General features: G+C 42.4%; 1 protein-coding gene across 5 annotated transcripts in view; it reads left to right on the top strand.

Moving 5' to 3' along the window:
* Positions 1-24,850, top strand: part of KCNC1 (potassium voltage-gated channel subfamily C member 1) — a 434,047-nt gene that overhangs the window by 362,870 nt on the left and 46,327 nt on the right. For 2 of the 5 annotated variants that reach the window (XM_030201087.1, XM_030201085.1), the window contains exon 2: positions 5,873-6,806. In XM_030201087.1, the coding sequence (XP_030056947.1) occupies positions 5,873-6,806 (934 nt within the window). Of the gene's footprint in view, positions 1-5,872; positions 6,807-13,301; positions 13,330-23,869; positions 23,891-24,850 lie in introns of all 5 variants that reach the window. The other 3 variants (XM_030201086.1, XM_030201084.1, XM_030201083.1) reach the window with 3 other exon arrangements.

Below are 24,850 nucleotides of genomic sequence, written 5' to 3' on the forward strand. Positions count from 1 at the left end.
GACGAAACAGTGTGACAAGGCAGTGGCCGTAACTAGAAGGTTGCTAGGCTGTATAGAGAGAGGTGTGACCAGCAGAAGAAAAGAGGTTTTAATGCCCCTGTATAAGCCGTTGGTGAGGCCCCACCTAGAGTATTGTGTTCAGTTTTGGAGGCCGTAAGGATGTAAAAAGAATTGAAGCGGTGCAAAGAAAAGCAACAAGAATGGTATGGGATTTGCGTTACAAGACGTATGAGGAGAGACTTGCTGACCTGAACATGTATACCCTGGAGGAAAGGAGAAACAGGGGTGATATGATACAGACATTCAAATATTTGAAAGGTATTAATCCGCAAACTAACCTTTTCAGGAGATTGAAGGCTCAAGAAAAATGTCAGGAAGTATTTTTTCACGGAGAGAGTGGTGGATGCTTGGAATGCCCTCCCATGGGAGGTGGTGGAGATGAAAACGGTAACAGAATTCAAACATGCGTGGGATAAACATAAAGGAATCCTGTTCGGAAGGAAGAGATCCTCAGGAGCTTAGCGGAGATTGGATGGCAGAGGCGGGGCTGGTGGTTGGGAGGCGGGGTTAGTGCTAGGCAGACTTATACGGTCTATGCCCTGAAAAAGACAGATACAAATCAGGGGACTGGTGGTTGGGAGGCGGGGCTAGTGCTGGGCAGACTTATACGGTCTGTGCCCTGAAAAAGACAGATACAAATCAAGGAAAGGTATACACAAAAAGTAGCACATATGAGTTATCTTGTTGGGCAGACTGGATGGACCGTGCAGGTCTTTTTCTGCCATCATGTTACTATATGTTACTATGTATATTCAGAAAATCAAAATACGAAAGTGCCAAACCCCTAAGAGAAAAACTACACTGGCTCCCACTAAAAGAACGTATTGCGTTCAAAGTCTGCACCTTGGTTCACAAAATTGTTCACAGTGAAGCCCCGATCTACATATCAGACCTCGTAGATTTGCCAACCAGGAACACAAAAAGGTCAGCACGCACATTTTTGAACCTCCATTACCCTAGTTGCAAAGGACTCAAATATAAATCACTCTATGCATCCAGTTTCTCCTACATAAGTGCGCAACTATGGAACGCATTACCTAATGTCATAAAAACAATGCATGACCTAACAATCTTCTGAAAACTACTGAAAACCAACCTGTTGAAAAAAGGCATACCACAATAATTAATCCTAAATACCAGACAATGAAACATCAACAAAACTAAACAAAGCCGAACTCCCTACACTGGACTACCTCACTTATTCGGACATGTGTAACGCGTTATGCACCACCACCTTTTTGTCCATACCGTAAATGAACTTTCTATATTTGACTGTCTAACTACCCTTTACTCTATCATCTATGAACTTTAATGCAATACCACTTTGTAATTTATGCTATCATCTACGAATAACAATGCTATACCACTTTGTTTTTCTCAGATCCGGAAATGGTGACCGCCATTACATAATGTAAATCATTCATTATCATAATGATAATCTATGAACATTAATACAATATCACTTTGCAATCTACCTTATAATGTACATGCTATACCACTCTGTACTTTTCAGATCGGAAAGTGGCGACTGTCACTCCGGCATTATGTAAGCCACATTGAGCCTGCAAATAGGTGGGAAAATGTGGGATACAAATGCAACAAATAAATAAATAAATGATAAAATAGACACGGGTACTAAACAAGTGAATAGGAGTTAGGAGTTAAAAGCAGCCTCTAAAAGGTGGGGTTTTAGCCTAGATTTGAAGATGGCCAGAGATGGAGTTTGACAAACTGATTCAGGAAGTCTATTCCAGGCATATGGTGCAGCAAGATAAAAGGAACGGAGTCTGGAGTGGAGTAGGGTACATATAAGAGAGATTTACCCCGGAAGGAGTATAGGGAGAGAGAGAAGAGTGGAGAGGTACTAAGGAACTGCAGAGTGAATGCAATTGGGGAGTCTTTTACTAAAGCTTAGCTTGAGTGATCTGCAGAAGGAACCATAGGAATAATATGGACCCTACTGCAGAAAAATTGAGCTAAGCTTTAGTAAAAGCTTGTATGCGGAATTGGATAGGGAGTCAATGAAGTGACCTGAGGAGTGAGTTGAGCAGATATAATAATGTTGAAAATAAAAATTTGGTTTCAGTTAAGTGGCTATCAAAATAAGATATGTTTGACAAAGTCAGAACGTTGTCAGTAAAAAAAAAAAAAAATGCTCAGAAGTAACTATCCCTTAAAAATTTGGGTTTTTTTTTAGGGCTCACAAAGCTTGTACAATGAATTTAAGAAAGTAAAACAATATTAGTTATTGAAACACATTGCACAGTACTTCCTCCCCCCCACCACCCCACCACCCCACCCCTGAAAATAAAAACGACCTTAATGCAATTTGAGTAGTTTCTTTGTTTCTGGCTGACATGGTATATTGAGACTTAAAGATGTCCTGGATTTGTGGTTTTAGCTTTGGATACGTTTAATTATCTGACTACTTTTAATTTTCATTCCCTGCTTATAGTTCCAGTTCTCTAACAGCTCATACTTCATATTTAATTGTTATACCTCCAATCGAGAAACATCTAAGGGAGTGAAGAGAGGAAGGAGTGGATAAGAGGTGAAGGGCAAAACAGGAGGAATCAGGTTTAGATCATCATCATACATTTAATAATGGGTAATATAATGGCAAGGAAGCAGAGGGGGGAGGGACTAGTACTGTAATTATCCAACAGAGAGATCATCAAAATAAAGTATTTAGGTTCAGTATTCACTAAAAATTATACAAAGAGGGGTCTAATCAGCATTGGGGAATGCTCAGGAGAAATTTAAAAAAAAAAAAAGCAGCTTTAAGGGAAGACATGAATTTCTTAAAAGAGGATTCTTAAAAGAAATTGCAGGTACCCAGAGAAAGGACATCTTGGATCAAGGATTAAAAGGATTTTTTTTTTCAGTTTTCTTAAGTAAACCTCTGGGAAACTTTTGCTAAAGGAAGAATCTGATATAGCATTCGATGCAAAAACTAAAACATTTTGAGGATGGAGAGAGGACAACTCCTTCCATATATGTGTTAGTAAGAGCTATTTTACCTGCTATGAAATCACAGCATGCTGTTATTTTTCTTGGTATGTACCTTTTTTGTGCCAATATAGTTATTCTAGTGATGCCAAGAAAATAAAATTGAATTCAGAGTGTGAAAAGTCAAAAAGCACTTCATTCATGCTCTTCCATCTTTTGTACTGGCCTATACGTGTTTGTATGTTGTTGTTGACATAGAGTGGCATCCATTGTGTTTTAATATTGCATCAATCCACCGCATTAGTGGTCTTCCTCTTTTGTGTTGACCTTCAACATTGCTAAGCATGTTGTCTAACGATCTTTCTCTTTGGGGTAATTCTGAAACTATCACTGAAGTTTAGTCACTAGGGGGTCCTTTTACCAAGCTGTGGGGAAATGGGTCCTGTGCTAGTAGCAGGGGATGTTTTTCCAGTGTGCGAGGGCCCTTTTTACCACAGCAGGCAAAAAAAACCCAAACACACACAGCCAAGTGGTAAGAGAACTCTTACCACGTGGCCATGTGATGGGGAGCCCTTAAGGGTTCACACGCCAACTCGGCGGTAACTGGGCAGCACGTGGCAATGCCCGATTACTTCTGGGTTACCGCCACGTAAGCCATTTCCAGGGGTTTTCTTTTTCCCTTGGAAATGGCATGCGTTCAGGGCAGCATTACCACCGGCAGACGCATTGGGCCGGCAGTAGTCCAGGAAGAGTGAGCAATAAGCTCACATTGGACTTAGTGCCACTCTGTAAAAGGGCCCCTAAACACGAATTCTATATTGGCAATTACACGTGTAATTGCTGTTGTAGATACTAGAGTAAGTACTACTACTACTACTTAAGATTTCTAGAGCGCTACTAGGGTTACGCAACGCTGTACAGTTTAACAAAGAAGGACAGTCCCTGCTCAAAGGAGCTTACAATCTAAAGGATGAAATGTCAAGTTGGGGCAGTCTAGATTTCCTGAATAGAGGTATGGTGGTTAGGGCGACATGGGCTTTGAGCAAGGATTTGAAGATGAGCAGGGAGGGGGCCTGGCGAATGGGCTCAGGGAGTTTATTCCAAGCATGGGGTGAGGCGAGGCAGAAAGGGCGGAGCCTGGAGTTGGCGGTGGTGGAGAAGGGTACTGAAAGGAGGGATTTGTCTTGAGAGCAGAGGTTACGGGTAGGAACGTAGGGGAAGATGAGGGTAGAGAGGTAGGGAGGGGCTGCAGATCGAGTGCATTTGTAGGTTAGCAGGAGAAGCTTGAACTGTATGCGGTACCTAATTGGGAGCCAGTGCAGTGACTTGAGGAGAGGGGTGATATGAGTATATCGGTCCAGGCGGAAGATAAGACGCGCAGCAGAGTTCTGAACGGATTGAAGGGTGGATAGATGGCTAAGTGGGAGGCCAGTGAGGAGTAGGTTGCAGTAGTCAAGGCGAGAGGTAATGAGAGAGTGGATGAGAGTTCGAGTGGTGTGCTCAGAGAGGAAAGGGCGAATTTTGCTAATGTTATAGAGGAAGAAGCGACGGGTCTTGACTATCTGCTGGATATGCGCAGAGAAGGAGAGGGAGGAGTCGAAGATGACTCCGAGGTTGCGGGCAGATGAGACGGGGAGGATGAGGGTGTTATCAACTGAGATAGAGAGTGGAGGGAGAGGAGAAGTGGGTTTGGGTGGGAAGACAATAAGCTCGGTCTTGGCTATGTTCAGTTTCAGCTGGCGGTTGGACATCCAGGCAGCAATGTCGGATAAGCAGGCCGATACCTTGGCCTGGTTTTCTGCAGTGATGTCTGGTGTGGAGAGATAAAGCTGGGTGTCGTCGGCATAAAGATGATATTGGAAACCGTGAGATGAGATCAGGGAGCCCAGGGAAGAGGTGTAGATTGAAAAAGAAGGGGACCAAGGACAGATCCCTGAGGAACTCCAACAGAGAGCGGGATGGGGGTGGAGGAAGAACCATGAGAATGTACTCTGAAGGTACGGTGGGAGAGATAAGAGGAGAACCAGGAGAGGACAGAGCCCTGGAACCCAAATGAGGATAGTGTGGCAAGAAGTAAATTGTGATCATTTATGAGCCAAGATTTAGACATGGCTTCTTAAACCATGTCTGTAGCTGGTGTAAATGACTACAATTAAATGTTACAGTTGTGTGTAGCACATAAGTGCTGAGCATGCCCCTAACCCACACATGCACATCCCATGTACACATCCCTTTACAGTTACATACTATAGTTTTTGTGCACTGGTGGGGGGACCTGTGCTAGTATCAGCTGAAGCCCCCTTTTACCACAGTGGGTAAAAGGCTGGCCATTTTTTTGGGAAAAGAAATGGCCATGCGGTAAGTGAACCACTTATTGCATGGCCATTTTGGTGAGGAGCCCTTACTGCCACCCATTGAGATGGCGGTAAGGGTTTCCACACTTACCTGGCGGTAACCGAGCAGCACAATTACCACCGGTTAAGTTCCGGAGCTACAAAAATCTAAAAAGTTACTGTAGCCCTGTAAATGGTTACTCCTCCACTCCACTTAAGATACTTGTATTCATTGTTTACATTTATTAAATTTAGAAATCAATTTGTGGTAATATCCTGGTAATTTTATTTACATAGACACTCTTTATGGTTCTTTCTTACTTCATCGAGTTTTTATACATATATTGCAATTTGGATGCAGCTATATTTACTTTATGTACACTTGTCAGACCGATATGTGAGTGGTATAGACTAGAGGGTAAACAATTTCTACTCTGATCACTACCCTACATTGCTATAGGAACTGGTGTAAGAGATGTTTGTTTAGCTTTTAGTAGTATAACACTTCTCCTCTTTCTTTTCCTTTGCAGTATGTCGCTTTTGCATCTCTCTTCTTCATCTTGGTCTCCATCACCACCTTTTGCCTTGAGACCCATGAGAGATTTAACCCTATTGTGAACAAAACAGAGATTGAGACCATTGGAAATGAGACCCAGGTGCGTATCTACAGGGAACCTGAGACTGAAGCCTTCCTGACTTACATTGAAGGTGTCTGTGTCATCTGGTTTACATTTGAGTTCCTGATGAGGATAACCTTCTGCCCCAACAAGGTGGAATTTGTCAAAAACTCTTTGAACATCATTGACTTTGTGGCCATTCTGCCTTTCTATTTGGAGGTTGGACTAAGTGGCCTGTCTTCCAAAGCTGCTAAGGACGTCTTGGGCTTCCTGCGAGTCGTCCGGTTTGTGCGAATCCTGAGAATTTTCAAGCTCACCCGTCATTTTGTAGGTCTGAGGGTTTTGGGACATACCCTCCGTGCCAGTACAAATGAATTCTTGCTGCTCATCATTTTCTTGGCATTGGGTGTCTTAATTTTTGCCACGATGATCTACTATGCTGAGAGAATAGGTGCTAATCCCAAAGATCCTAGTGCCAGTGAACACACTCACTTTAAAAATATCCCTATTGGCTTCTGGTGGGCCGTTGTCACCATGACCACCCTGGGCTACGGAGACATGTATCCTCAGACTTGGTCAGGTATGCTGGTTGGGGCGCTTTGCGCTCTTGCAGGTGTACTGACCATTGCCATGCCTGTCCCTGTCATTGTGAACAATTTTGGAATGTATTACTCCTTAGCTATGGCTAAGCAGAAGCTACCAAAGAAAAAAAAGAAGCATATCCCAAGACCACCTCAGCTGGGCTCTCCCAATTATTGTAAATCTGTCGTAAACTCTCCACACCACAGTACTCAGAGCGACACATGCCCGCTTGCCCAAGAAGAAATTTTAGAAATTAACAGAGCAGGTAGGAAACCTCTTAGAGGAATGTCCATCTGACTTTTAACCACCACCCCTTGTAGTGATTTAAGAATCAGTCTGACTGTTTTCTTAGAGGAATGGGTAGCACATTTATCCATTACAGTCCCACATCACACACTGAATATGTGTGAAATTGAAACTTAGGTTTCAGGGACAAAATAATATGGAGCAGGGAAGACTGACCTGCCAAATTCAGGATGAGAGCTCTCTGTATGCAAGATCTACCTTTTTCATGGTTAGAGGGGAAACATGTTTCAGGAGATTCTGAAGATCGATGACATCTTTGATGAATAAGCATTTAGAATTCCACAGCTCTGTTCATGGACTATAAAGCATCTTGGATGCTCTTGAAAGCAGAATGCTTCATAGCAATAGGAGCTTTGCTTGCTGCCCCTACATAGATTACTGACGGAGTGGGGTTGGAATTCTATAAAAGGCAAATATTTTGGTTCCAGCTGTAACCAGGCAGCTGTTTTAAAAGGACGATATTGTGCAATTGATTTTAAAAGGAAACGTGCCTAGTGTTAAAGGGACAACTACACCAACAAGCATTGATAAGACAACCCCATTTTGTGCAGATGTCTTAAATTCAAAGTAGAATTGTAGCCTAAATTCCTATCACAGCACAAACTACTCACTAGCAGCTAAACCTAGATGTAGGTTTAAAAAAAAAACATAGTCAATAGCATACTAGGTCAACTCACTCTACAGTATATTGCGATATAGAGTTTAGCATTTATAGTGTGGAACATTGTTGAACAAGCTTAAAACGTATTATACTTTTCTGAAGAGTGTGCGATGAGGAGAGCCAACTCTCTCAGTTTTCTCTCCTTAAAGGTTAACTGTAAAAGTGGTCATTGTAGCCAAACTTGAATATCATACCTATGAGTGACAATCTCACGACTGGGAATACCTTGTGTTTAGAGTAGGTCGTGCCAGCAATATGAGTAAGCCCCAGCTAGTGTACAAACTGATCTCACACTAATTCTATTTGGAAAAAAAAATCAAAATACTAGTCACCATGGAATATATTGTAATATTCCATGGCTAGTGGTCAGTTTTGGGATTATCTCAGTTTTATGAGAATCCATATTCAGCATGTAATGCAATGGGGCTGTGATCTGATGATTTTATACCCCATAATCTACCTCTACCCATGGAATATCATCTGCTTATTCTGTGGATAACAGTAATTTAATTATCACACTGAAAACTATATCATTGCCAATACAATTATGGCATATTGATAAATATTAAATATAGTCTACTTGTATCACCTGTACAAGATGCATGTGTGTTTTAAAGCTGATAGCTATTTTCCCACAGTTTAAAATATATTACTGTACCACCAGCAGAATTTTTAGTTTCCTGTTAGATGTGAGAAAAACTACAATAATTGACATACTCACAAAATAATGACTTGATATTGCATATCTCTCAGATACTAATTACGGAGACATTACATAAGGGATTGGTAGTTGTGTTATTCAGTTGCACAATGGTCTCCATTCTGCTAAAATCAGATGCGTACAAAATATTCTGCCGAGGAGTAAGCCTCCCTGGACAGAGCTGAATGTTTTCATTTGCAGCACAAGCAATAGGGTGAAGAAGTCCAGCTATGTCACCTTTGCTCTGCTCAGGACTTATGCAGAACTGAGGCCTTTATGAATGACCACGTTTAATTGATCAGTTGGACTATTTAATTGTTCAATTGAAAAAAATATATAGGGTAAGTACAATATGTGAAATCCATAATATATATATATTTTTTTTAGCAAACACTTTCCTACTTTGGTTCAAAACTCCAACATCCTGTCATGCATATCACAGTCCCATCTGATGGTATCTCATTAACTCACCCCATGCAGGCATCTGTTTTCATTCAATGCATTCTTTTTGCAAATGCTTAGCACAAGGCACTATACAGTCAAGGAAAGTAACTCTTTTTCAATGCCCTTATTATGTGATATTGTAAAGTCATGAGTAATTGATTACTGATCACTAAGTCACAAAATGTAATCAGATCAGATTCACAGAGTACTGAGTGAGGCAAGTTATTTGTCAGAAATATAACTAGGTTCAGATTACTAGATTAAAACATAAAGATAATAACATGATTTAATTTGCATATCAACATCTCTGAACACTGTATTATATAAGGGAAAGTCACATAATAGAATACTATATGAATGGGCCATCTAAGTTTTAGCATATGGAGGTTATGTATCTTACTCTGTGTGTCACTAAATGGGCCTTAGTCAATTAAGATGGTTTGTACTGATGCAGAATGGGAAAGGTCTTTTCCTGCAACTCTGAGCCTATTCTACCACACTTTTAGGGGAGTAACTGGCTACCCATCATCACTATATCAGGAAAGCAATTGGGTAGCCATGAGCAGCTAGCTCTGAAAATTCATCCATTCTAGGTTGCTTTTCCAAAATATAACTCACACTTTCTTACTAGTTATTCTTGTATCAAATCTAGCATAATGTTTAGGTCGTACAAGCAGAACATGTCCGGTCAGGAATCACTGTGGACCTACATTTTGAAACACTTTTGCTAGGGATGTAGAATGAGCAAAACTCTTTGGAACACACAACAACATCAAGCTTTATCAGCTAAGATGATCTTATGTGCTGTCCCAGCACTAGCACACACAGCCAGATATGAAATTACAGCTGGTTATACTCTGTCATCTAGCTGCAGGTGCCCAGGACAAATCATTACACCCTGCAGTGCAAGCCATCAATCAAATGCATCTGCAACAGTAATTCAGTAATGTAGGTGCTAAAAGAATATACTGTGTGATAGCACTGAAAAGAAAATATGTAAAATGCAGCTATCATCCATTACTATGCCATTTGTATCAAGTTGATACAAAAAGTTGCACATCCCTGTACTTTAATATTAAGAGAGCATCTAGAGGAGGTCACCACAAAACAAGATGGTTATTCCTTTTCCTGACAGTATTATTATTATTATTATTATTAATAAAATATTTGGTAACATAGTAAGTGACAGCAGAACACCATGTAAACCAAAAAGGCCATAAAGGTGGTTTACAGTCCAGTGCATTTTAAATTAAAACATGTATGACAGACAACCCTCTAGTTTGAAAGTTCAGAGATGCATCAATCACACCAACCTCAAATTCCACTAAGACCAGCCTCTTTCCTAGGTAACTTTTCAGCAGCCACTGCTTGAATGCTATTATCTACTACTGAGTTTTGGCTCATCCACTGGCATTCTGTCCATGCACCAGTCTTCCAATTGCAACACAGACAGCAAGAGCAGGGTCTCTGAGAACAAGTCTCCAACAGGACATCTGTTGCTATTATAACATTATTGGAGGGGGGGGGTATGCAAATTAAGGAAATAATTCTATAAAAAGTGTGCCAACATTTAGGGATCCTTTTATAAAGCTATGGTAGAATGTGGCCTTAGCGTGCCATTATGTAGGTTTTTCCTGAGCACTAAGGCCATTTTTACTGAGCTGGAAAATGGCCAATTTTCCATTTTCTGAATTAATGGCCATGTTGGTCAGCAAAACAGAGGGAATAACAACACAACAAGTAGATCAGTAGAAGAGATGTATCAGGCCACAAATGGAACAAACAAGGTGGACTCAGAAATTGAAAACTCAATATAGCCCATGTTTCAGCTATCACCTGCAAAAGCCAGGCATACAGCTATTGCTTTTTAGAGCTGTACAGAGAATTTCTTGTATTGTGTTTGTGGTTGAAAAGGACTCCATAGATAGACGTCTTAGATTTGACTTTTGACTGACCCCTTGATGCAGGTGATAGCCAAAGCATGGGCCTTGTCAGGTTTTCCTTTGATTTCTGAGTTCCATCTCTGGCTGGATACATCCTCTAATGTTGTCATTAACACATGGCCATTACAAAACATTAGCACCTGAGTCCTTATCATCATCTATTTTGTAGGCAGTAAGATCTCATGCGCTAATCTCATTCTAATCAGTTAGCATTGTAATGTGGCTGTGCTGATTCATGCTGTCACACTCACTCTCTGCCTCCCAGACATCCTCCCTCAGAGAAAAATGAAGAAAAGATTTTTTAATGTGTGGTCTGTGTATGCACATTGACCTTTTAGCACAGGATGCCTCCGTGCATCCCATGATAAGCCCTTTTAAGCTGCAGTTAGCATCTGCTAGTGCTTACTGCAGCTTAGTAAAAGGATCCCTTGGATACCAAGAGCACATGGAAATGATTGAAATACTGGCATGTATGCACATAAATGCCAATCTTCCTGCCATGCACTTTATAATTTGAAGGTGGGCATACCCATGTGTGGAGTCTGAGCAGAACAGGGGTGAGGCACACAGTTACACATGTAAATTATAAAATGCTATAATTTAAGCAACCTAGATGGGAGCATTTACACTAGCACGATGGCTGGCATAATTGGTTGCATGTACATTACTCATAAAGGGGATGGGATTTGATATACCACCTTTCTGTGGTTACAGTCAAAACAGTTTACATATTATATATAGGTACTTATTTTGTACTTGGGGCAATGGAGGGCTAAGTGACTTGCCCAGAGTCAGAAGACACTGCAGTGGGAATTGATCCCATTTCCCCAGGATCAAAGTCCACTGCACTGACTACTGTGCTGCTACTCTAGTGTTCTTTAAAGGAAAGTAGGTGCCTACTAGATGTCTGCACGGGAACAGGGTTTGTGGGGATCCCACAGAGTCCATGGGAATCCCCTCCAGGTCAGCGGGAGTGCCGCAGGGACGGAAATAAATATGCGGGATTCCCGTGGGGATGGAGGATGTTCTGGCGGGATTTCCGTGGGGACGCACGCACATACCTTTGTTTTAGTGGGCAGAAACCAAGCTCTCCTCCAGTACGAAAAGAAGGACGCCCTCAACTGCCCTGTCACAGGGACGGCCACATTTCAAGGGGGGTGTCGGGCAGAGCAAAGGCGTGGATGTGCTCTGAGAAATGTCCATTTTGGGTGTCCTTAACTGCTCCATCGCAGGGACGGCCAAATACCAAGGGGGGTGTCGGGCAGAGCAAAGACGTGGATGTCCTTCTCGGAGAAACATCCATTTTTGGCATCCTTAACTGCTCCATTGCAGGGACGGCCAAATTTCAAGGGGGTGTTGGAGGCATAGCGAAGATGGGACTTGAGCGCCTAATACTTAGACATCCTTCATCCATAATCTAAAAAAAAAAAAAAGGATGTCCCTGACGAGCACTTGCACGTTTTCACCCAGGTCTCTCTCTGTCTCAACTCAAGTTCAACATGTGCAGGAGATTTGCTCAAGTTGTATGTAGTGAGTCTTCCAGGCACTGCCAGACCTCGGTATCCACAGAAGAGAACTGCACAGAGGTGAGCTCAGCTGACTACTTTTATTTTTTATATGTGTGTACTAGTAAAAAAAAAAAGCCCGTTTCTGTTTGAAATGAAATGGGCACTAGCAAGATAATCACCTTCTCCCATTAATGTTTGTAAGGGAAGTGTTAGGAGGAATGTGCTCTGATTTTAATCAATAATTTCCTGTGGTGTATTATAAGTACTACCATGCTGCTGAATGAGATCTATATTTGCTTTTGTACTGGTGTAGTATGTGTGACACAGAGAGAGAGACAGAATTAGTGCGTTTGACAGACTGAGTGTGTGTCAGAGAGTGGAAGACAGAGATGCACATTGTGTGTGTATGTATGATTGTCAGACAGATCCAATTGGGGGGGGGGGGGTGTAGTTTGAGTGAGAGTCAGCTCCAATGTGGGTTGGGGGGTTTAGTATGTGGGTCAGAGAGATAGAGACAATAAGACTGTTGCACAGACTGAGTGTGTGTCAGAGAGTTGAATATTGAGATACACAGTGTATGTGTGTGTATGAGTGAGAGACAGGTGAAATGGGTGTGTGTGTGGGGGGGGGGGGGGGGGTTGTCGCAGCCCAGCCCAGCACCTTATCACCTCCTGATCCCAAAGTTGTTTTTGTAGTTTCGATTTCTTTTACCTCGACAGCAGGTAGGCAGTGATGGAGCCTGCAGTAGTGTAGGAGGTCCAAGATGAATTCAGGCGAGGCAGAGCAGGCAGTATCAATGCCTGCAACACACGGGACAGTTTTTCTTCAGTCAGGAGGTGTGCTGCTGTAGTGACGGCCAGCGTCTTTTCAGCTGGAGTCCTGTCAGAGCAGTTGGTCCATTTATCGTTTGTGCTCAAGGAAGTGAGTGAGGCATCTGTTCAGATCGGCAGGGCTCCGAGGGCGGGTGGGCGGGACACAGCGCTAGGTACTGAGCCAGGTTGCTGTTTGTTCATATCAGCAGGGCTCCGAGGGCGGGAGGGCTGAGTGAGAGGTGCGGGAGGGCGGAGGATGAGTTGTGGGAGAGCGGAGTATGAGTTGTGGGAGGGCGGGTCAGTGCGTGAGGAACTGAGCCAGGTGGATGTGTCTTCAGATCAGCAGGGCTCCAAGGGCGGGAGTGCGGAGCGAGAGGGGGCGGGAGGGTGGGACGACTCGAGGAACTTAGCCAGGTGGCTGTTTCTTCATATCAGCAGGGCTCCGAGGCGGAGCGAAAGGGGCGGTAGGGCGGAGTGAGAGGGGCGGGAGGGCGGGACACGGCGAGAGGAACTGAGCCAGGTGGCTGTTTCATCATATCTGCAGGGCTCTGAGGGCGGAGCTATTACGATGCCTACGAACACTTCAGGGCTTCACGGCTTCACTTTCAAGCTGCCACGGAGTCAGCTTCAGAACTTTGGAGTGCAAATTATTATATTAGATAGGCAGTTTATTTCTCTCATGGTGGGAACTGGCTGTTTGTGAGCTGTTTTACTGTAGCTAAAGCATTAGCATACCCACTTGTTTCTTTTGTTGAGGGCATTGTGCTGTTTGGGTGACCAATAATTCTCTCTATTTTAGTGTGGAAAAAACTTCATTTTGCTTTATGTATTTATTGCCCTTTTTCTAAGATTCAGTATATTAATGAGTGAAGAAATATTTTCTCTGATTCGTTTTAAATGTATTATTCTGCATTGTGTGCCCCCTGTCCTCTCCACTCAGTACTTTATAGTTCCTTTTTTTATGGGGACGGGCGGGGATGGAGGAGATCACTCAAGGGGACGGGCGGGGACGGGTTAAATTCTGGCAGGGATGAGCGGGGACGGGCGGGGATGGGTCGCATTTCTGTCCCTGTGCAACTCTCTAGTGCCTACTTTCCTCTATAGAATGCGCTCCAAATAGGTGCCTTCCTCACACTTAAAAATAGTAGATGACAGCAAATAACAACCTGCATGGTCCAGCCAGTCTGCCCAATAAGATAAACTCATAGCATATGATGCAATATAACATATATATTCTTGATCTTGCCATTTTCAGGGTACAGACTGTAGAAGTCTGCTGGCATTGGACATAGCTGCCCCCTTTATAGAAATGCCCTCAAAAAATGGACTCTTCACAAGTATTGTGCCTACTTTTACATGATCTGATTGTAGGCATTCCCACGGGCATAGTCTTGAAGAAGATGAGGCACAGTTATGATGTGCATGCATATACATAAAGGGCATGCACATATGTATAGCTTCTTCAGAACAGATGTAAAACTGTGCAAGAGCATTTGTGTAAAACTGGAGTTCATTGGAGAAGTCTATTTTATAAATGCATATATAGGGGCTTATATAAAATAGGCATCTTTTTGGATATTTCATGTATGCCTCCTGTAATGAATGGAATGATGGTTGAGCTGTTGTCTCTAAAGCAGTGCCTAGGAGAGGAAGATGAGAGAGAGGAGTGGCCAACGAGCAGTATCAAATTTGGGGGGTTTCCCACAATGGCTGTCACCGCTCATTTCCAGCTTAACCTGAAACTTAAGCTGTGCAATCCATGTACTGTTCAGTATTTTAAAAATTTAACATGACTATGAAAAGTTTTACTGTTATGTCTGAAACTACTTTAAGCAGTTCTGTTGAACATTTGAGGGCACCCATGATAGATATCTGACAACCCTGACTCACTGAATCTGATTGGTCTGTATTGCCTATGATGTCATAAATGGCATCCTCACTATACAAATTCATTAGATTCCATTTCATTTAGGGGCCCTTCTACCAAGCTGCTTAAAAGGGGCCCTGTGCTAGTACCAGCACTTTTTGGAGTTGCCTAGTGGTTAGTGCAGCAGCCTGAAAACCTGGGGAACAGGGTTCAATTCTCACTAGAGCTCCTTGTTACTCTGGGCAAATCACCTAACCCTCCATTGCCCCAGGTACAAAATAAATACCTGTAAATAAAATGTAAACCACTTTGTTTGTAACCACAGAAAGGTGGTATATCAAGTTCCATCCCCTTTCCCCTTTTACGGCAGAGGGTAAAAAGGCCACACACACAAAAAAAAAAAGAAATGGCATTACGGTAAGTTTGCACTTGCTGCACGGCCATTTCAGTGGGGTGCTGTAAAGGCTTCCACGCTAATCTGGAAGTAAAAGTAAGGAAATAAATTTCAGTAGTGGTACGTGCTAGGGGCAAAATTACCATCAGGCTGCTGAGGCAGCCCAGCAGTAGTTCCAGATTGAACATGGCAAACTTATTGCCGCATACCAATCCTTTAGCAAAAGGGCCCCTTAGTGCTGTAAGTGTAACAAAGAACTGAAAATGGATATGCCCAGAGGATAAGGAAACTCTTATAATATTAAAAAAAGGGTGACCTGACTGTAAAGTTTTGATTGGCTTGGTATGTATCACTACTGGCTGCATACGCTTTTCAAATATTCCCCAGCTTTATTTTAATTACTAGGCAATAAAATATTGTTAAGGGAATTATAAACAGCAAACTAAAATAAGCAGCACCCACAATTTATATTGTCAAAAACAAAAATATTCTTACAATATAATTTTTTCTAACTTGATACAATACAGACATTGTTTTATTTTGTTACCAAAATCATTTATAAATTGCTTTAAAAACAAATGTTCAGGCCAGCCCAGTGCTTTAGTGTAGTCCTACATGCCATCATGTGCTTTTATAGAATACTAGTGTACGTTCACATTTTCGCACCTAACCTTAGACGTGAGCTTGTAGACCAGCCTTTGGCATGACATAAGTGTTCATGCCTAACTGTTGGCAGTTAAATGCATAACCCACAGTATTCTATGACTTGAATGCGTAACTCATAGGCATGCCTCCCACAGCCATGCTCCCTAGAAGTTGTGTGTACCAGAAATTGTGTGTGCAGCTTCTAGAATAGTGACTAAGGTCAATTGAGCATGTGCAACTGCCAATTAGTGTCAATTTAGCCAATTCCAATTAACATCCAATTATTACATGAAGTTGTGCACACAACTGAACTTATTCTATAAGAGGCCCTTTTACTAAAGGGTTGCCATGCAGCCCAACGCAGCCACCAGCAGTAATTCCACCTCAACTGCGTTGCCATTTCTGACACTATGGAAAATAATTCCATATTTTCTAGCATGACATTAACCTAGTGGTAATGAGGCAGCGCCACGCACTGCCCGGTTACTGCCGTGTTACTGTGGGAGCCCTTACCACCATCTCAATGGCCACATGGTAAGGTAATCTTACCATATGGCCATGTCTTTTTTAGGGGCTTTTTACTCGCTGCAGTGAAAAGGGCCCTAGTGTGCAGCAAAAACAGCCCCTGCAGCTACCGCAGGGCCCTTTTTACCACAGCTTGGTAAAAGGACCCCTAAATTTGGTGCCGAACTTTACATGGTAAGAGTAAAGTTGGATACACAAGTTTATAAATTAGGGGGCTAGTGGCTAGAGTCAGGGCTTATGCTTCTGCATTTTAAAAAAGAACTAAAGTTCATGACTTCTGACAATGGACCATTGCTGCAATGATTTAGCTAATGGGATGGATATACCTGCTTAGATACAAGTGGAAGGTTCATAATACCATAGCCCAGGCCAGTTTTGACTGATCTGGTAGCACAGATGAGGAGGAGAAAACTGTAGGGAACCAAAAACAGCATAGAAAGCAAATTTGGCTGCTAAATGAATGTAATTTGTATAAAAGTAGTCTGAAGTCAGTTTCAAATGCATTGGGAGAATGCACAATGAGGAATGTACCATCTATATACCAGCCTATTACTTTATTTTTCACACGAATATCTGCTACTGTTCCAGCTTTCAGGCATGTGTATATGACAATAGTAAAATAGCTTTGATTCCTACTGTTAACGTCCCTGGAAGAGCTGTCAATCAAGCAGGAATGCCTCTCCCAAATGTCTTTCAAAACTGTATTTTCCACTGATAATGAAAGTAGATATTGGAAAAATTATCTCTCTATTTTGTTCCAATTTTACCACCACAGCAGAGGAAAAGAGGAAGGGAAGAGAACTGAAGAATACAGACCTAAATCTATTCTGTAAGTCTGACAAGTGTATCTTAAGCCAGGAAATTCTTCTCACTATTCACTAGCTTATTGCAGACTCTGATGGATAAAAGCATATGAGAGCTGTCAGAATTTCAAATGGCACTTTATCTTCCTATACATGCATAGAGGAGGAGGCTCTTTTAAGGACCCCGGGAGAATTACACAGTATTTGGGGGTAGTTGGCAAACACTAGGTCTTCACTGGGGCTTTCCAGATTGAAAACTGTCTTTTCTGGTCCAAGAGATCAAACTGTCCGCAGTGTGACAAATTCCACAGGTACTTTTTACCCACAAACTTTTCCACACATTTCAAAGAAAAATATGCAGGCGCTTTCTTTCTTAAACCTGTTGAGGCAACAAAGAACCCATGATAACAAAATAAGCACAAGCAGCCTTCAAGTGAGGGGCATCTCACCTATGCTTTATTAATCAGACCTGAGACGGTCCGTGTTTCAGCAATGAACACCTGTGTCAGGAGTCTATTTTTGGTATCTATTACCAAGGATAACAATCATACTTTGGAAGTGTTATCGGCAGTTTTCTCCAGCATTATTTTATTCTCCAGCATTTATTTTAGTATTGGAAACTGGTTTAGTCCTCTGCTGCCAGTTTTTGGCGTCTTTTTAATGAGCACATTTGTCTTTTTCAGTTGAAAAGTGCATATTGAAAATGGATTATTGATATCCTTGGTAACCAATATCAAAAATAGACCCCTGTTGCAGGCATTCCTTACCAAAACATGAACCGTGTTGGGTCTGATTAATAAAGCATAGCTGAGATGCCCCTCACTTGAAGGTTCCTTGTGCTTTTTTTTTGTTCTCTATTTTGCCTTTGTAGTTTTGGATTTCTTCCCCTTGTTGTTTAACAAAGAACCAGTTCAAACTCAAGCTTGGGAATGCCTTCTGCTAATGTGAGTAAAAATATGCCTGATCGAAATAATGTGCATACTTTTAGCCATATGGAAGGAAGAAACATTTTTAGATGACCAATTTATATGCATAAATCATTACTTACCCATTCAAATTGCTTTGAAATTTGTTTTCTCACATGTGGATAAGTTTTATAGCTCTTGGACACTCTTATTAATAATTCTAAAGATGTTCTCATTTCAATAGGGAAGGGTTTTTCTGATTTCTTCACTGCAAATGGCAGAGGAGGTTGAGTGCAAAATCAATCTTTCTAAAGCTTTGGTGCCTGCGGATGGGTTGTCATTTGCAACCACATAGGAAATGTCAACGACAAATGAAAACAAGCAGAAAGAACACAGAATTTTATGGTTTTTTGTTTGCTGTAGGTAGTGTGCACTATTTGGAAAAAGGGCACCCTGTTTTGCAAAAAATGCACACTCTTTTCCAATAATGCATTAATGAGCTACTTATCGGCAAATGACTTTGCTCTTGTAACAACAAAATTACCTCCTTAAAAATGAATAAAATTAAATTTTCTGTAAACGACACAGGCAATGACAGAACACAAAAATTTTCTGTCTGCCCATCTCTACTGGGGTCATATTTGCACATCATTCAGAAAGAAAACTTGAGGGAAATCTTTCAACCTCTCATTGAAACACTGAAATGCGCAGAAGTAGAAACTTCTACATTGATTATTTTTTAGGTCATGTAACAAGGAGATTGCCTTCGCCTCACCTCCATAGTAAAATTATTTTTATTTTTTTTTCATTTATTATATATTTTATCAACATGACACACCAGCCATGGAACAAACTAAAAACTTCCATTACAAAAAATTGCAATACATGAAATTAAAAATGCAATTAAAATGGTAACATTGCACAGAAAGAAATAAAATGCATATAGCAAACACATAGATAAACAATCAAGATCACACAGTACAACCTAAAACATCCAGTAAGCACAAATCAAAAGATGTCACAAGTTCCCCTATGCTCTCCTGACAAAGTACATAAACATTGTCATAAGCTCCCCGAATGTTCCTGAAAATAATAAAGCAATAGGGAATGCTATCATCTTCCAAAAATCTCATATCCACACAAAGGAGGAGATTCTATATAGGGGGCCTAAAAAATCAATACACTTAGTGAGTTGTGCGTCTAAATTCTAATCAGTGCTCATTATTGCTTGTTAAGTGCTGTTATCAGCGCTCATTAGCTTGTTAAGCTTGTTAAATTGAGCACATTGTTATAGAATCAATGCCAATTTCAGTGTCTAAATCTAAGCACACTATTTAAAATCTGGGGGAAAGGTACTTCTCATAAAAACATAAACAATTATCAGTATTTAAATTTGAACAAGGCACTTCTGTTCTACCATACAATATGCAAGTGACAATTGCTCTTACAGTGGCCTATCGTAGATTTCTCTAACTCAAGATAGGAATATGAACCTAGAGTTTGATGTACTAAAAGCTTTTCCCCTTTTTCTTTTTAGGAGAAAAAAATGCGTAGAACATGGGTAATTTTGTGAGTCTACAGAAGTTGTGCAGTGGGCATAAGTTACACCCGATCTCTAAAGGAAAATATGTGCATACTTTCACTTTGAAAACTAAGCCACAGAAAATACAAACACTTCCCCAGATTTGGTCACCCAAATTTGGACATACATCCTATTTCTGCACGCAAACTATTAGTTAATGTGTTTTTTTTTTGGGGAGGGGGGGGTTCTTATTATTTCTCATTTGTAGTCTGTATTTTGTGTTATCCACTTTGAACCTGTTGATGGGAGTTGGTGGATTACAAGTACCATTACCAATAACAATCAATTTTATTGATGTTAACTGACACTAATTAGGACATGTACGGATCTGCTTATGTACTATTCTATAACACTGTACACCTAAATTGTTCCGCATGCAATTCAAAAGGGGAATGGCCATGGGAAGATCAGGGGCATTGCCAAAATTTAGGAGCAGTGTTACAGAATAGGGTCATTTACACGCCCAACTGCCATTGGTTGTGTATCCAATCCTACCAATACCAGTCTGTAATGCAAAATTGTAACCAGTACTCCTATAACAAATATTGAATTAATATAAAGGAAATGCCCTCAGTTTATTCCAATCACTCATATAGTATCCACCAAGGGACACGACACCTCAAAGGTGAATATAAATGGAAATCTACATTACCAGGTCATTACCAACCACCACACCAAAATTCAATAGGCAGTGTTCAAGTGTCCCAAAAAAAATCAAAATAATTCATAATATAATAAAGTATTACTATATATAAAAGGAGTACTGAAAAATAACTTATAGTTCACAAACTCTCATATTGATGCCCCTTCATTTATAATGGAAATCGCCCAACTGCAGGGTTTTGTCTCAAAAGACTATGTCAAAGACTCAGGTGGCAACTCCACAACTCGATTCTTCTTCAATTGGATACTAAGTACACAGACTATTGACCTCAGGGCACAAGGTTTTCCTGCCAAATTTGGGCACATTAACATTTCAATTAAGTACTCCCAAAGGGCATAACACTATGTGATGATGTAAATTTAATTCAACCAATCCTAATAAACATTATAATACTCGATGGTGAATAACTCTAATAAAGAATAAAACTCTCTGTTTAGAGGGCTTTAAAAAAGTTACTCTGACACACAGTGCACTATAAGATAAGTGATTTTTCAGTACTTCTTTTTATATATAGCAGTTCTTTATTGTATTATTGCATATATTATGAATAATTTTGATTTTGTTTTTGGACACTTGAACACTGTTTATTGAATTTTGATGTGGTGTCCCTTGGTTGATACTATATGAGTGATTGGAATAATTTCAGGGCATTTCCTTTATATTAATTCAATATTCGTTATAGGAGTACTATTTTGCATTAACTAAGTACCTGTCATTTTATGAAGGTGATGTTATATGTACAGACTAGTATGATTTTGTGAACAGCATTGATTGTGCATCAGCATTTACACCAGGTTTCAGTAGGCATAAGTCCTCAGGTGCCGAAATCAGTGCTAAGCGCTATTCTATAAAGGTTGCTTAGCTAAGCACCACTTATAGAATTGGTACTTGGCACAGATATCTCCATTGCCTATCTTTGGGTGCCACTTACAGAATTACCCCACTATGCACAAATGTTCTGACATATTTTATTACGTAATTTAGAAAGTCTTATGAGTGTAAATATTAATCCCCTGTCCCACTTCACCCCCAGAAATGCTTTCCAGTCAGGACAGATAATGTGGAGGGGCATAATCGAACGTCGCCGGCCAAATAGATCATCGGTGATCTATGTTGGCGGCGGCGCTACAGCTGGCCGGAACCGTATTATCAAAAAAGATGGGACATCTTTTTTTTCGATAATACGGTTTAGCCCGGCCAAATGCCTTGGAGTTCGCCGGGTTTGTTTTTCAGCGATAATGGAAAAAAATGCCGTCCATCTCCAACCCAGCGAAATCCAAGCCATTTGGTCATGGGAGGAGCCAGCATTTGTAGTGCACTGGTCCCCCTGACATGCCAGGACACCAGCTGGGCACCCTAGGGGTCAGTGCAGTGGACAGAAAAACCTCCCACATGCATAGCTCCCTTACTTTGGGTGCTGAGCCCCCCAACCCCCCCCCCCCAAACCCACTACCCACAAATGTACAACGCTACCAAAGCTCTTAGGGGTGAAGGGGGCACCTACATGTGGTACAGTGGGTTTTGGAGGGCTTCCATTACCAGCACAAGTGTGACAGGTAGGGGGGGATGGGGCTGGGTCCGCCTGCCTTAAGTGCACTGCAGTACCCACTAAAAGTGCTCCAGGGACCTGCATACATGCAGACCTCTAGGACTTGTTGCTGCTGTATAACCTTGGCACACCAGTTGACACCTAAAGACTAATCTCTTTGAAAAAGTCCTTTATTTGAATAAGCACATTTACTCACAGTTAACTGCAGATCAGATGTTGTGCCCCACTGGCAAAGAGTCTCCCTGGTACTGAGATTAGCAGTAGTTCAGAGCTGGCAGAATGGTGTACAATGCCCTCTTTCAGCCACATTCCAGGTAATAACGTTCTCTAACGTGGGTAACACATGAAAGGGATCTAAAACTGGCTTACAAAAATGGCCACTACCTCATGGACAACCGGAAACAAAACAGGGCACACTCTGACCCAGTTAGCAGGGGGAAAAAGCACCATGGGAGTAGAGCCCAGTACCCTACACCCACCACAATGCATTGCTGATGTGACTGCAGTGCACCAGCAGAAAAGGTGTCACACTCACCCGAGAGCCGCATCGCAACCAGGGAAAGGCTGTCGGAGGATACAACACATTCTGCTGTCATGGAGGTGGGTACGGCATTTGAGGCTGGCATACAGGCTGGCAAAAAAGGTTTTTAGTTTTATTTTTTTAGTATGGGAGGGGGTTGGTGACCACTAGGGGAGTATGGGGAGGTCATCCCCCATTCCCTCCACTGGTCATTTGGGGCACCTTTTTGAGGCTTGGTCGTGAAAATAAAAGGACCAAGTAAACCCGGCGATATACTGCTTATCGCCGTTTTTTTCCCATTATCGCCGAAAGCTGGCCATCTGATAGCCTCGCCCATGCCCGCCCATGTCCCGCCTTCGCTTCGCCGCTGACACGCCCCTTTGAACTTTGGCCGTCGACGGGAAAGCGGCGATGTTGCCAAAAAAGCGGCTTTTGATTATACCGATTTGGCCGCTTTTCCGAGATCGCTGGCCATCTCCCGATTTATGTCGGAAAATGGCCGGCGATCACTTTCGAAAATGAGCTGGCTTATGAATATACAACTTGCATGTGCATAAGTTTGTGCACATACAGGGCTAGATTCTATATATGGTGCCTAAATAATCAGTGCTGAAAAAAGCGCTATTCTATAAGCCTCACTTAATCTTAAGATCAGTTTATAGAACAGCGCTTAGGGGCGGCCATTTGCACCAACTGAAACGAGGAGCAAATGTAGGCGCATATCCCTGTTATTCTATAACAGCATGCATAAATGCCAGGAACACCCCCATTCTACCCATGACCCTTCTATTTCCATACCCCTTTGTTTACTTACACACAAAATGTAGGTGGAGATCCCGTGCCTAAATTTACAAATTACATCTAATTAGTGCTTGTTAAAATGCCAATCATTGGCACTAATTGGCTTGATATTCAATTAAATTGCACACACAATTTTTGGCGACTTTTATAGAATTAGGGAGATAGTCTGGGCAATTTTATTTAACAGTTATTTATGCATTTAACACACTGTTTCGTGTGTGGAAATATCTTTTAAAATGACCTACCTGCCCTCCAGTGACTTTATGTAGTGGAATAATCGAAAATTACAAGACTTTGGGGCCCTTTTACTAAATCCATTAGGCTGCTAATGTACAATTTGGCAGGCCTTAACAGCTAATGCACAAATGCGTTGGCCTAAAGCAGGGCTTCTCAACCCATACATGGAAATCAATCTCATGCAGAGCCGCCGAGAGACTGGGCCAGGCCCGGGACAAGGCCACCCCCGGGGCCCCCCCACCTGAGGTCGCCGGGCCCCCCTCCACCCGCCACTGGGTCGGCCTTGTCCCGGGCCTGGCCTGGCGTGCAGAGGGCCCGGGGGTTAAGAGAGGTCTTAACCCCCGGGCCCTCTGCACGCCACTGACCTTAAGCGCCTCATCGTCTCCTTTGAAAGCACAGCAAGCAGCGGCAGACCTCTCCTTCCTTTCATGTCCCGCCCTCGCGGACGTTACGTCAGGTGAGGGCGGGACACGGAAGGAAGGAGTGGTCTGCCGCTGCTTGCTGCGCTTTCGAGCGCTTAAGGTCAGTATCAGGGAGCGACGGAGGGCGGGCAGGCAGGACTGCAGTGGCGGCACCGGGCCCTCCCTGGAGGCCTGGGCCCGGGGAATTTTGTCCCCCCTGTCCCCCCTTCTCGGCGGCCCTGATCTCATGCATACCCATTGTGGATATCCAGAAAACCTGACTTGCTGGGTGTGTTCCAAGGACTGGGTTGAGAAATCTTGAGCTACACAGTATATTTACAGTTAGTGCATGGTAAGTTGTGTGTAGAGGCGCAACTTAATGGTTAGTGTAATGGCTGGAGAACCTGGGGAAATAGGTTCAATTCCCATTGGAACTCCTTGTGTCTCTGGGTAAGTCACTTAGGGCCACTTTTACCAAGCTGTAGAACAAGGGGGCCTGCGTTGGTATCAGTGTGTGTTCTTGACATCCGCTGAGGCCCCTTTCATCGCAGAGGGTAAAAGGTAGGTCTTGCTTTTGTGCAGGAAATGGCCGAGCGGCAGGTAAAGCACTTGCTGCGTGGCCATTTCAGGGGGGAGCCCTTACCACCAACCATTTAAAAGTGGCAGTACGGGCTCCCACATAAGCTGTAGCACAAGGGGGCCTGCACGGCTGTCAGAACGTGTTTTTGATGCACACTGAAGCCCCTTTTTACCGCAGAGGGTAAAAGGTAGGTCATGCAGCAAGTAAAGTACTTGCCACGTGGCCATTTTTGGCAGTAGCCCTTACCGCCACCCATTGATAACCAGACAGCACGTGGCACTGCCCAATTAGCACTGGGTACACACCAGCACTACAAAAATAAATATATTTTGTAGCACTGGATATGACGGCGTGCTGGGGATGGGAAGTACCACCGGGCTGCTGCAGTAGCCCAGCAGTACTTCCTTTTTAGCAAGCGGTAAGCCCACACTGGGCTTACTGCTGCTTTGTAAAAGGGGCCCT

This window comes from Microcaecilia unicolor, chromosome 4, assembly GCF_901765095.1.
Source record: "Microcaecilia unicolor chromosome 4, aMicUni1.1, whole genome shotgun sequence".
Classification (NCBI taxonomy): Eukaryota; Metazoa; Chordata; class Amphibia; order Gymnophiona; family Siphonopidae; genus Microcaecilia; species Microcaecilia unicolor.